This window comes from Rattus rattus, chromosome 1 (assembly GCF_011064425.1).
Source record: "Rattus rattus isolate New Zealand chromosome 1, Rrattus_CSIRO_v1, whole genome shotgun sequence".
In the NCBI taxonomy this organism is placed as follows: Eukaryota; Metazoa; Chordata; class Mammalia; order Rodentia; family Muridae; genus Rattus; species Rattus rattus.
In genome coordinates, this window is record NC_046154.1 from 268,221,947 (window position 1) to 268,236,143 (window position 14,197).

The window sequence follows — 14,197 nt, forward strand, 5'->3', positions numbered from 1 at the left end:
GAGCATTCAGTATTCACTTAGAATCTGCTCCTCTCTGGGATTCTAGGGCACTGCTCTCTCCTCTCTTCCCCATGACACTTTATGCGTCACACCACTTCCCTTATTTTTTTTAATAAAATTCTCAAATATTCCTCAAAATTCTCTAAGTCCTTCTATCTGCTCACCATCCAAAGAGTACACATGGACGGACCCATGGCTCCAGCTGCATATGTAGCAGAGGATGGCCTTGTTGGGCATTAATGGGAAGAGGAGCCCTTGGTCCTGCCAATGCTGGAACCCCAGTGTAGGAGAATGTCAGGGTGGGGAGGCGAGAAGGGATAGGTAGATGGGTGGGGGAACACCCTCATAGAAGAAGGGGAGGGGAGATGGGATAGGGGATTTATGGATGGGAAACAGGGAAAGGGGGTAACATTTGAAATATAAATAAATAAGAAAATATCCAATGAAAAAACCTTCTCTCTCTTTAAGGTGCTGTTGCCAGGTATTCTGTCACAGTGACCAGATGAGAAGATGCAAAGGGCAGCCTTTGACATCCAAAGCTGCACATCTCACCCTGCCTCTCATAAGCAGCACTGCCTCCTCTCTCTCCCTCGGGCTGCCGTTCATCTCAGAAAGAGCTTCTTTCCTCCCAAGAAGCCTGGCTCTTCCACATAGGGGATTCCTTCTACCCCATCTAAGGCTAGCTGGCCTCACTCACCCTTCACATTAAAGAATTAAACTCTGCGCAAAATGTTCCCAAATCCCAGCACTTACCTACGCTGGGCTCCTAGGAAATCTATTTCTGTTTTAAGGTACTTGCCACGCGTTGGTAAAATGTTTTTTAATAATAGGTTTGTGGTCTTCTTTGCCTGAGACAGTATCAGCCATGTGCATCTCCACGTAAGGCTTCACATCTAGCACTAACCTTGTACAAGAGAGGCATTGCATAGATGTGTGTGCGGTGGATAAATCAACGTTAACATTTACTGATGCTACAGGAGCGCTGAACAGGCACACTATAGTCAAAATCAATAACCACAATTACAGCTGTAGCGTTAAAACAACCTCACAGGTTTAGGAAATAAAATTTATGTCACAAACTATCATTCACTTATGTTTAATGTAAAAATCTATTTTGTTTTCTACAGGGCCAAGGCTCCAGGAAACCAGAGGCTGATGAGTGTCATGTAATCCTGCATCAACATTCAAAATATGTATTGTCTAAAAAGTCAAAGCAATCAACAGTTAGCAACAATGCTAGAATAAAAAGAGAAGGCGAATTTGATAAGAATATTGCCAAGGAGGGCTGGCAAGATGGCTCAGTGGGTAAAGGTGTTTATCAGGACCCACAAGGTGGGAGCAGAAAACCAAGTCTTGCAAACTGTTGACTAACCTCCACATATGCACTGGTACATGTGTATATACAAGCATGTTTCTCTCTCTGTCTCTCTCTGTCTCTCTCTGTCTCTCTCTGTCTTTCTCTGTCTCTCTCTGTCTCTCTCTCTCTCTCTCTCTCTCACACACACACACATCAAGATAGATAGATAGATAGATAGATAGATAGATAGATAGATAGATAGATAGATAGATAAATGGATATATAGATAAAATGCAAATTTGAAAAAAGAAAATGTTTCCCAAGAGGCTGAGGACGTAGCTCTGTGGCAGAGGGCTTGCTTAGAGCGGAGGAGGTCATGGTTTTGATTCTCAGTACTGCATAAAGCAGAGGTTGCCTCACAAGACTACACTTGTGATATCACAGATTTGACTGGTAGTGGCATATAGTACCAGAAGTTCAATGTCATCCTTGGCTGTATACAGACTTTAAGACCACACTAGGGATAACTGAGACCATGCCTCAGAATAGTATCAAAAGACTGTTTCCCCCAGATAGACCAATACTCTGTGCATAGCCAGATGGACAAAAGGACATAGACCAATACTCTGTGCATAGCCAGATGGACAAAAGGATTAGATGCCCTCATGTATAAAAATTTCAAGGTTTCTACAACATCCTCCCATCATTCTCTCCAGGGTTGAGGGTTATATCTTCAAATGGCCAAGAACAAGGTCATAAAACATTTCATCATGATACATTCAAGATGGGAAAAGCTTTATGTGGATACTAACTTGCAGGGGAACAAAATTGAAAATAATTTAAGCAGAGAGTGCCTTTAAATCTCTAGCTTCTCGGTCTGCTGCCCATCTCTATAAATGGCAACAGTATCGATGTGTTGCTTAACCTCCGAATTCTGACTCCCTGGGGGCCTTTGTGAGTTCTCCGCCATTATAAACCATCTGCATGGACTGTTGGCTTCTGTTCTGAAAATGCACTGTCAATGTGTTCACCCTCATCACCACCTCTGTCATTTTTCTGACTTAGGCCAGGCCATCTTTGCCGGAACTTCTACAACAGCCTTTCCCTGTTCTCACCATGAATATACAATTCCTCTCCCGCATTGCCACCGGTTCATCACCTATCCCATAGAAGTACAAGAATATCTACTTGAAACCATGGCTTGAAGTCCTTGTAAACCACTTACGTGTGCTGGCCCTAGCTGATTCTTCAACTAAAAGCCCTACTTTGCTCTTACCATGGCATCATCTTTCTCTCTGTCTCTCCAGCATTCCAAGTTTGCTTCTAACTAGGACTTCTCCACATGCTGTTCCTCCTAGTTGGAATTCATGGTCCCAAGTCTTTCTAAGTTGTTTCCTTCTCATCAAGAGACCCGAGAGATGGCCACTTCAAAGGCTGAGCATCCCACTCACATGAGTCCCGGCACTTCCAGCCCACCATCTGTTTCACTCCCTTCCCCTGAGCTTTACCTCTCCGTGCAATTATCCTCTCCATGGTTACTGGCTTATTCTATTCTCCTCCTAGAACTTAAAGTTCCTGAGCATGCATTTTAATCATTTTGCTCACCATTTACTGCCCGGTGCATAGAAAAGTGCTTGCTAGATATGGAATGCTCACCAAATATTTATTACGTAAGTGCACACATACACTTAACACACGAATCGGCTAAAAAGAATGATCAGAAACCTAGGTTCGAGAAGACGCATGTGTTAGCATCACTGGTCGCATATGTGTTTGCATCACTGGTTACATGTGCACGCTAATAATGCCAGGAGAGCTCATTGCATGTTATGGTGAGTATATACTTATCTAGTATGATGGAAATAGATAATTTTGCTAAGAAAATTCAACTCTGTTCAGTAAGAAAAAAAATCACAAAGTAAAAATCCATTCCTTACCTAAGATCTGTTAAAATAACTTTAAATAAATTTGCATTATTAATGGGAGTGGAAAGCCATGAATCTTTCCTTCTGCATAAGTGGAAAGGTCCCTTCAGGGCGGAATGAGAAGCACTAAAGAAAATACTTGATCCAAAGGCAGCTTTAAAAATGAGTGCCAATTCTCATGCAGAGAAAATCTACCTAATTCCAAGGGGAAAAGTACAAGGTGGTTTCCCCAGAGCCAGCTTCTCAAAGGAATGAACAGAGGCTGTTGTCGCCACACACTCTCTACCTCGAGTGACCTGTGGTGTGAGCTTGATAGCTGCTGGGGTAAAAGGGAACCAAGTCCTCCAAGTACCCAATGCCATCAGATCAGTGTTCTCCCTTGGCTATACATTAACCCATTAATGCTTTAGGTTTAAATAGGAGACCCGCAGAAGTGTAAATTCCAGCATCTTAGGGACTTGGGGAGTCTACAGGAGCAAGGCTGGAGACAAACAACTGCATGGCCCCTCGCTGCATATGCATCACTCGTTGCATTTGTGAGAGAGCAAACTATTTTGAATATTAGAGGTTTTATTCCAAATAAGCAAGAAATGATATTTTCTATTGGGTCCATTTGCTAAGTAAAATAGAGCACGCAAATAACCACTGAGGTTACAGACAGCAGCAAACGAAAGTAGCTGCAGACAATTTGCCTACTGGTAATCGACCACCTCTGTTACACCTCGGTGTCTAGGAAAGCCCAACCGTGATCCTGACTGCGAGCCATGGTGATCATGGCAATGCGTGGGCTACTGAATATCTAATTGTGGAAAAGAGAAGGCAACTTCACAGTGGAGACATTGTTCTAATTCAAGGAACGGCCACATCGGCTTATTAGCAGATACTGAAAAAGTCTAATTTGAAAGATAATTATTTTTAGCTGATTAATATGCTTCAGATTAAACTCCCTGCTTTTAATGGGCCCATCAACTTGACAACCTGGGAAATTAATAAATTTCACATGCAGTAGTCCCAGCAGATTTATACAGGCGAGCTACACGTGAGTATAGGGATTACCTTCACAGTAGGCATTGTCCTCCCGGAGGGCCCGGAAACCATCCCGGCAGCTGCACACAGCCCTGTCGTTCAGGTTCCTGCAGACCGAGTTCTCCATGCAGGTATGCTTCTCAGAACAGAAGTCGTAACCTGGGGGAAGAGCGTGTTAGGATAAATACGACTGACAGGACAAACTGCTCCACAGCGTCCTTTATGTATTTTTTCTTTTTTGTTGAAAAAAATTTTTATACAAAATATTCTGATCACAGTTCCCCTCCAATTAGACAGGAAGGAAGGAAGGAAGGAGAAAGGGAAAAGAAAAGAGAGAAAGAAAGAGAGTTAATTCTAGGCAGTGGTGGCACACATCTTTAACCCCACCATTCAGAAGACAGAGAGGCAGCGAGAGGCAGAGGCGGAGGCGGAGGCGGAGGCGGAGGCGGAGGCAGAGGCAGAGGCAGAGGCAGAGGCAGAGGCAGAGGCAGAGGCAGAGGAGGCAGAGGCAGAGGCAGAGGCAGAGGCAGAGGCAGAGGCAGAGGAAGAGGCAGAGGCAGAGGCAGAGGCAGAGGCAGAGGAGGCAGAGGCAGAGGCAGAGGCAGAGCAGAGGCAGAGGGGCAGAGGAGGAGGCAGAGGCAGGAGGCAGAGGCAGAGGCAGAGGCAGGGAGGCAGGAGGCAGAGGCAGAGGCAGGAGGCAGAGGCAGAGGCAGAGGCAGAGGGAGGCAGAGGCAGAGGCAGAGGCAGAGGCAGAGGCAGAGGGCAGAGGCAGAGGCAGAGGCAGAGGCAGAGGCAGAGGCAGAGGCAGAGGCAGAGGCAGAGGCAGAGGCAGAGGCAGAGGCAGAGGAGGCAGAGGCAGCGGCAGAGGCAGAGGCAGAGGCAGAGGCAGAGGAGGCAGAGGCAGAGGCAGAGGCAGAGGCAGAGGCAGAGGCAGAGGCAGAGGCAGAGGCAGAGGCAGAGGCAGAGGCAGGAGGCAGGAGGCAGAGGCAGAGGCAGAGGCAGAGGCAGAGGCAGAGGCAGAGGCAGAGGCAGAGGCAGTTGAATCTCTGAGCTCGAAACCAGCCTGCTCTACAGAGTGAGTTCCAGGACAGCCAGGGTGACACTATATTGCACAGAGAAACTCTGCCTCAAACAAACAAATAAACAAACAAACAAACAAACAAAAGAAAAACAAAAAAGGAAAGTAGTTTATTCTAAGCTCTGGACTCTAAAGACTTATTAGGTTTATTATTGACAATTTAATTCATGTATATTATATATTCTCATTACCCATGTCACCTGCCCTCTTTTCTCTCTACCATGCCCACCATCAGTTTCTCTCAGATTCATGACTTTTGGTTTTGTGACCTATTTTATTTAACCAGGACCGTCTGTGTGCAGTTACCAATCGCCACACAACTGAAGACAAAGCCTCCTTTCCCCCTTCTCCCCGAATCTCCCTTGCTCCCTGAGCAGACAGCTCACCCCTAAGGAGAAGGAACCTGAGCCTCTCTTCTCTCTCTGCCTGGCAGTAGCCATGCCCAGTACTGTGCAGACCTGAGGCAGGCACCCACAGCTGCTCTAATTTGCTGATTGAAAACAATTCTTTATGTTTGTCTGACTCAATTAATTTCTACTTCAAATGCATTCGTATCTTTTCTGGTTATCGACTTTATAAATGCTACCCAGTCCTTAATCACCGTATTATGGCTCTCTGCGGATTTGAAACAAGGATTCACTGAGCTTAAAATGAATGGCACCGTAAAGGTGCTAACACAGTAGGATGTCAACACACATTATCGGTCCTTCAGCATCCATCAAGCCAGAGGGAAATGTGCCCAACAATATTTAAGGGATGAAGAAGATTAGGCATTTTGGAATTGTTTAAAAGCTGTTCAAAATGAAAATTACATCACTTAAATATAATTTTGTCAGAAGATGTGCATGGCAGTGTATAACCACCCCAGAAGAAGAAAGGTTTTATGAATAACAGGATTTTCACAGATTCCAGAGTCTTTTTGATGAGAAAGAAAAAATGGAACTTTTAGAAAGAGTGACACCAGTCACAGACGTTCCTGACGATTTCTTCCTTCTGTGGAAAGCCCTGCTCAATGGTATCTAAAAGCTGAAATGGGAAGCCTGGGTGGTGGGATCCATCTTAAGTGGAGAGTACGTGACCGTGGGTCATCCAACAAATTTTTAAATTGCCTAATGCATACTTTACCGAGAAAGCTGCAAGCTGCCTGGTAATTTACGGTTTCATCATATCTATCGGAGGACAAGAAGGACTTAAAATAAGCTCGTATCTATATAGCCAGGAATCACACACAGTTGAGAAAATCTCAGTGGGCCTCCTTATTTGTAATGAGTCGGTGCCCACTTTCACCGGCTGGGGCACACTGCTATCACTCACTGCCTGGACTATTTTCAATACCACTGCAGAATTACATTGAACTCTACTCCAACTTTCAATGAAACATTACTGGTGCAATTTAATAGACCTTAGGAAGGCCGATGGGCCTGAGACAGTGCCATTCAAAGGAGGAAGAAAAATGGAGAATGAATGTTATAAAATTATCATTTAAGTGTATAAAGACAAAAATAGAGTTATTAATGCCCCTTAAATTACTTAGAAAGTTGACTTCTCTTCATAATATAACTTCTTAAGATTAAGACTAAATATTTGGAAGCAAAATTCTCAAGAGAAAAATTGACATAATTTAAATTTTAAAATGTAAACTTTTCTTTGAGGGTCATTTTATTTCTTTCTTTTGCAAGTAACTAAATTAGGGTCATATTTCTTAAAATGCATTTCATTAACATTTTACAATGCCTGATGGGAAACGATTTCATGTAAAATAATTTTTTTACTACCTATCCCAGTAGCTTGACACATAATCAAACTAAAATTTAAAAGCCAAAATCCTTTCTTTTTAACCTGAATTAAGACGAAAGTATATTGAAATAATTCAGTCTTACGAGTACATAGGAAACTCCACAACTGAGGGCCCGTATAGTGTTAGATCTCTGGATTTCCCCGTGTCTCGTCTGTTTTAGACAGTTGTGGCTCTCTATGGGAGAGATCTGGTGAGTTTTCAACTCCTTTGCTTCCTGGAGTTGAGTTTGTGTATTTCCAAACAATTGCCTTTTCACTTTGTAAACCCTCCCCGTTTCTAAGAATCCTCCAGCTCATCTAGGACACTCTGTGTGTCCCTTCTTATTTGAGCTGTGCCGTTTTTAGTCCAATCCATCCCGAGTTCATTCCCACATCGGCAACGTAAAGAGCCGCTATAGAAGCATCAGACCCTGTGTGCACACACATATAGGTGCTTCCTCATAGCAAGATATTTTCCAAGTAGAAGAAAGGAGTGTGGCCTCATTTTCAAGCTTTCAGACAAAAGTTAAGACAATGCTTGGGTTATTTATTAACCCAAAAATGTGAAAACTAGAATTGTCAGTCAGTCAAACTCCATTTATTATAAAAGATATCAATAGGTATTTAAATCTGTTACACACACACACACACACACACACACACACACACACACACACACACAGAGTTCATTTGGTGCTCTGAGTGTTGGAGTCCGTATAGTGAAATCCCAGGGTCGCAGTGCATCTTCTAATGCGTAGAGGATTCAGAGTCAGTGAAGCAGGTCACTTGTCAGACAGAGACTCTTGCTCTGCAAGTCGCCCGTGCCGTCTGCATCCTGGCTGCTGTGCATGCGTTGTGTGTGCAGGGCTTTTTGGAGATGCAGACCCAGCTTTCCATAAGATCCAATCTCTGCCACAAAGGGCTGCGCAGATGCTGTCTGTGGAAGCTAATCCATCTTCCTCAGCCACTAGATTTTATCAGTTGTGAAATTACGGTTGACTCCTGTCTTATAAAAGTGTAGGGTTCCAGTGGGATCTCCTATGCACAGGCTCCATAGCATGTGCGATGATGGCAAGAACTGCTAATCTGGTACCGATGACTCTAACATCAGATACTAACACCTATAGCACAGAACCGACTCCAGCGTTTGCTAGAGCCTGAAGCAGAGATCGTATCTAACACAGCCCAGCCTTTCTCTTTTCTTCCACTGTACTTTAGGCTTTAGGTCTCTGTCACTCACTGTCACTGTCTTTGCAAGTATATATGGAGCTCTGTGCATTCCTGTTAAGAACAAACTTTCCTATAAAAATAATGCATTTGTCCATTAGAAAGGAAGGCACATCGGTGACAAGAACAGTTTATGTGCTGGTGATAGATGAGGAGAGAGGGCATTCAGTAACTTTGTGGTGAGTACTAATTGGTTTGACAGCAGATATTAGGCATGGACTTATCATATTTTAGGTGGTGAGAGACCTAGTAATCCTCTGGAAGGACCCACTCACCCTGACTTTTGACCCAAATCCATTCAGGAGAATGGACTTGACCCTGTACAGGACTAAGACCCATCAATCAATGCACACCACTGGCCTAGACAAAATTATTTCTCCAATGCTAGCTAATGCAGGACACTGAAGTTCAGTCCTGGGACTTGTACTTATCTCATGAGGACACTAAGCATTTTCTTCTGCCGATGAACCATGGCAGCATGAACACAAATATAAGCATGTCAGTGAGAACACATGTAGCCCCAAGACCTCAGAGAGAGAGAGGTACTCCAGCCATGAGCTGGGTCTTCTGAGTCATACAGAATAAATCAACTGAAGTTGGTTTATTATCTATTTTGGAAGTTGTAGTGGTTTGAATATGCTTGGCCCATGGGAAGTGGTGCTTTTAGGAGGTGTGACCTTGTTAGAATAGGTGTGGCCTTGTTGGAGGAAATGTGTCACAGTAGGTGTGACTTTGAGGTCTCCTAATGCTCAGACTCCTCCAAGGACAGAAGAGAGCCTCCTCCTGGCTGCCTTAGGAACAAGACGGAGAACTCTTGGCTCCTTCTCCAGCACCATGGCTTTCTGTGTGCCGCCATGCTTCCCCCCATAATGATAATGGACTGAACCTCTGAACTGTAAGCCAACCCCAATTAAATGTTATCTTTCATAAAAGTTGCCTTGGTCACGGTGTCTCTTCACAACAGTGAAACCCATACTAAGACAGGGTCTACAGACTCCATTTTCTGGGCAAGACATAGAATTCGGTGTCTATCAAATGCCCATTAAAATGCTAATGTAGCTATGTGTAGTCTGAAAGCTAATAAATTTCCCAGTGTTTTCTAAAGTGTAGATCAAGGGGTATAACAAGAAGACAGAATTTAAATGCCATTGGCCTTCTTCTGAGGCAACTACAGTCAATGTATAAATTCCATTGCTGAGCCATGAAGCTAATATCGACAACCATTGTAATAATATTATTACTAATACACAGATAAAAATGTCATGAAAGTATTGAATATCGTGGGGAGTAGGAATTACTCACAGTGAAAGAGACAAACCCACACCATGTCCACCACGCTCCCCAACTAAGCGGGAAAAACAGGAAAAAGTCGTGTAAAGAGAGGGTGGGAATGTCAACAGAGGGGAAGGCGAGAGAGAGGGATGTACACATAAACCCACATCCGCTGTGCATGTCTAAGAATCTCTCCTCTATCGCAGAAGCTCTGGTCTGTGCCTGTTGCCTACTTCCTTCCAAGGTTCCCAACAGTAAAGAGAAGGGCTTCGTGCCCGGGTCCTCCTGCCTGTTGCTGTCAAAGGTTGCCCATGCAGAAGGCCTAGGGGACAGTGGGTTTGAGTTGGTTTCTAATTCTGCCCAAATTTCAGGGACAAGAACAAGAGTTTTGTGACATGATGGCCCTCTGGGACACCTATTAACCAGTTCTGAGCTACACGTTCATTCAGAAGTGAACACTATGTCTTTAACATTAGGCATGGGGCACAAAACTGGAGGCCATTTCTCCATGAATTTGTCATAACAAATGTGAAAGATTTGACTCAGATTTAAGACTTGGGAACTGGATTTTCTCATGTGAAAATCAGAGAATGCCAGGAGATCCTTTACTTGTCCTGCACATATGAGGTCAGACAAGCCTGAAATCCTTCGGGTTCTAAATGCTTTAAGAAGGGCCAACTCTAGGGGCATATGCTGATGCATGTCTGTAAGCCCAGTTGCTCAGGAGGCTGAGGCAGGAGAATTACAAACTGAAGGTTGGGCAATTTAGAGGCCCTATTACTAATAAGGGAGTCAGGAGCAGGTCGTTTAATTTTAATTTGAGTTCAAGTATTTAAGTCTGACCTGCAAAGTGTAGGCCACTCAACATGGATGTTTAGAAAAAGTGATGTCATGAGCCCCACTTCCTATCAATTAAAGCACAATATTGGAAGTGAGGACTCATGGGAAACTCTGTCATTCTATGTAAACACATTTTTAATGTGAGTGGTTTAAATATGGAACAATGTCTTGTGGTTAATTTTCCATTTCTTCACTTGGGTTTTGAAACATATTAATGCTCAGAAATAGAGGTGATCAGACTGTGTCTCAATACCCAAGGCCATAGCTTGGCTTCTTGCACAGCTTGTCCAGCTCCACTCTAACTACTGTGATGTTTACTTAAAGTCTGAGCAACCCCTTAGGCCTTCTACTGAATTGGGGATGGTCACTACTGTACTGTAGTGTCTGCTGCTTTGACAGAAATACTGCCCAAAACCAACTAAGGAAAGGAAAGAGTTAACTAGGCTACCAATCCCAGGGCACAGTCCACCACTGAGGGAAGCCACAAGAGGAACTTAGAGTCAGGCCCCTTGCTATTACCTGCAGCAGGACCTTTCGCTCACAGTGAGAACCACAGGGCAATGCTGCCTGATCAGTCAAGCTCATGGTTAGCTAGCTTTCCAAGGGACCACAACCTCCTTCACAAGGAATGTTACCACTCACAGAGGACTGAGACCTCCTATAGCATTTTAAAATCAAGATAATCCCCTGGCTAACATGTCCACAGACAAATCCAATCTCAGCAATCCCTCAAGACTCTCTTCTCAGAGGGCTCTTGAGTGTGTCAGGTTGACAGTTATGCATCAAGTTAAAGCCAGTTATGTCCAAGTTTTCTGCACTTTCCTCTTGTCTATGGTGGAGTTTAACCCTGCTTCCCTTGAATTTTGACTGACTTTTGGTTGCCTTGGACAATGGAATATGGGATAAGTGATACTGTATTAACACCAGACTTCCATAAAACTCTCCAGTCACCATTAAACTAGCCTGACAGGTGTCCTGCCTGACAAGGCATGAGGAAATGGCCTGAGGCTATGTGAGGGGGGACAGTGACTGTGTTACAAGACTGTGTCTAGATTCTCAGCCATTTCTACCAAGATGCTAGGCCTAGAGTAAGACCTTCCTAAAAGAGTCAGTCCTGCCCAGCTTCTAACTAACATTACAGAGTGGCACCAGTCAACATTTGAAGAAGTAGAACCATTCAGTCAGCCTGCCTGAATGTCTCTGACCTAAACACTGACATCCACAATAAAGACATTATCTTGAGGTGCTGAGTTTGAGGAAAGTTTGCTCTTCAGCAATGGTTTACAGTTCCATAAAGTGTGTTCCTTCTTACATTAGCTTAGAAGGCACCCAGGACACATTTTATTAAGAACCCTAACTAACTGTGTCTGCATGGAAGTGTAAGAAGTATCATGGCATACTACCTACGACTGGCTGCCAAAAATGCTCTGGTAAGGCTGCAAACCCAAAGTCCCAAATGAATGACTGAAATGAGCATTGTTGAGTTTGATCAGCTTGCAGACATGCTCTGCCAAGGCTCTGACTCAGTGCTGAGGGTGAAAGCCACAGTGGTCTGCACTGTTTATCTGGTTGAGGGCAGTGTTTGTAGTTGCCAACAGATACCTTGAAAGTTCTTTTCTGGGAAGACCAGCTCTTAAGACATCGTGCAGTTTCTAGAGACCCACACGCAGAACAGAGATTTTATTTTAAATCTTTAGGCTAAAAAGATGGATCGGATGGAAAACAAAAAATCCCTTGCTGCCAAGCCCACTGATGGATTCAATCCCTGTAAAGTAAAACGGTGGAAGGAGAGAACCAATCCCAGTAATGTACATGGTGGAAGGAATCCCAGTAAGTGTGCTCTGGCCTCTACCCACCACTTGTGCAAATGAGGGGGTGGGAATATGTTTACATTTGGTTTTGGGTGTTTTTTATTATTGAATTATTTTATTTTTACATTCCAAATGTCACCCCCTCCTTCCTGGTAATGCTGCAACTTAAACGGAAACAAACTGGTATATGTTTTCCAAAGGGTCCATTTACTTTTTCCTCTGAAAGCTGCAGGACGCGCGCAGTCTCTGTGTGTGTGCACTGCATGGGATGTTACTCTGTTCTAAATACGTCACTGTGAACACTGACTACGCCCCAGACATCCCTCCAGGGTTAAGGTACAGAGACTCAGTCTTTCCCAGATGTGCACTGTCTGCAGCAGGAGGGGGACACACACATGTATAACCTAGGTTAACACAGGACAGGTCTCATAAGTGCTCTCACAAATGACGAAATCTTAAAAACCTATATAATAATTGCTTAACTTTAATGCTTGAACCAACAAATGTAAGAATCTCTAGGAGGGGAACTCACTGCCTCCCGAGGTAGCCCAGCACATCTGTGGATAGTTTTGCTGTTTGCGTACAAGGAACTGAAGTGCTAGGGGTACTTATGGCTCGAGGCTTATCAAGTCAGAGGCAACACAAAAGAAGTGTTGTGCACCTGGGCAGCCTGTCGCCTCTGTCGCTGTGGAGCCAATGCAGGACCAGGAGTGGACCTGGTGCGGGAAACCTAGTGCGGTCTGTCTCTGCACGTAGGTCAGCTGGAGAAACAAACCGAGGGGAAATGAGAGCAAGCCTATCAGAAGGATAACTGTGTCCAGCAGTGGTGGGCTGACTCGGGTTTAGAGGTCAGACCCCGAGACAGGTACAGACATATGGCAAAAATGCCTGGGAGAATCTGCTAGAATTCAACATGGGGCTCAGGGCTTCCCACTGTGTTACAAATTCAGGTAAAATGTTATTAATCTTTGGGAATAATTCATCAAAATCTCTCATGCATATCAGTTATATTATCCTCCTACAATGACTCTTGTATATAAATCTTTTAAAGTGTTTTTGTTTTTAATTGGCATCTAGCAATTGTGACTATTATGGGATGGCTTGTGACATTTCAATAAGATGCAGATGATACACAATGATTTGAGTAGGGTAATTGGCATATACATCACCTCAGACATATTCCATTTCTTTGTGTTAGGAGTGCTCCAAGCCCTTTGCATTAGGAAATTTGAAATACCCAATTAATTGTAATCCACGAAGATCTTACTGAGCCCCAGAAGACAGAAATCATTCTTCCCATCTGCCTGCATCGCTGGGTTTGGCAACCATCTTGCCATCCATTCTCTGTGCCTTCCTGGGATCTAGTGGCCACTATGCTGTTCCGCCCCACCTTCGATGATGGTTACTTTTTAACGCCTGTGTGTAAGTTTAAGCATGAGGAGGTGTCTCTGTCTCCAGTTTGTTATTTAACGCACACTCCACTCACACCCACGTCCTTGCCTGAGAGTGCTCTTACTTCATCAAACCTTACCTTTGCAAACCTTGCAGCAGCTGTGAGACAAGGCGATCTGATGAGACTCGGGGCAATCTAAAGCCGGGCAGCCAGTGTTCTCAACAAGCTTCATGGTCTGATCCTATTGGACGACAGAAAAGAGATGCCTGAAGGTTGGCAATTAGAACTTGGCTGCAGGGTTACAGGCAGCAGACTCCCCTTGGGCATTGGATCATACCGACATGGCACTAAGTCCCATCTGGCAAGCCTTCATAGGGACCAGTGGGCCTGGGTGTCAGAGGCCAACGCACTTTAGCCAGGCCAGCAACATCCAGATACCTATGTAAGCCTGGAAGTGTGTATCCGTTTTCCAGCAGATTTATAAATATAGTGACAAGCATAAGCAAAGACGGGGCTTGGGTTACAGTAACAGTACACTCTGAATTCAGCACA

The 14,197-nt window shown here is 44.2% G+C and overlaps 1 protein-coding gene across 1 annotated transcript in view; it reads right to left on the minus strand.

Annotated features, from left to right (window-relative positions):
- The window catches only part of Nell2 (neural EGFL like 2), a 307,008-nt gene that overhangs the window by 155,746 nt on the left and 137,065 nt on the right, over window positions 1-14,197 (minus strand). Inside the window, exons 12-13 of the mRNA XM_032885482.1 lie at window positions 13,784-13,886; window positions 4,279-4,407 (exon numbers count right to left, since the gene is read on the minus strand). Coding sequence (XP_032741373.1) covers window positions 4,279-4,407; window positions 13,784-13,886 — 232 coding nt within the window. The remainder of the gene's footprint in view (window positions 1-4,278; window positions 4,408-13,783; window positions 13,887-14,197) is intronic.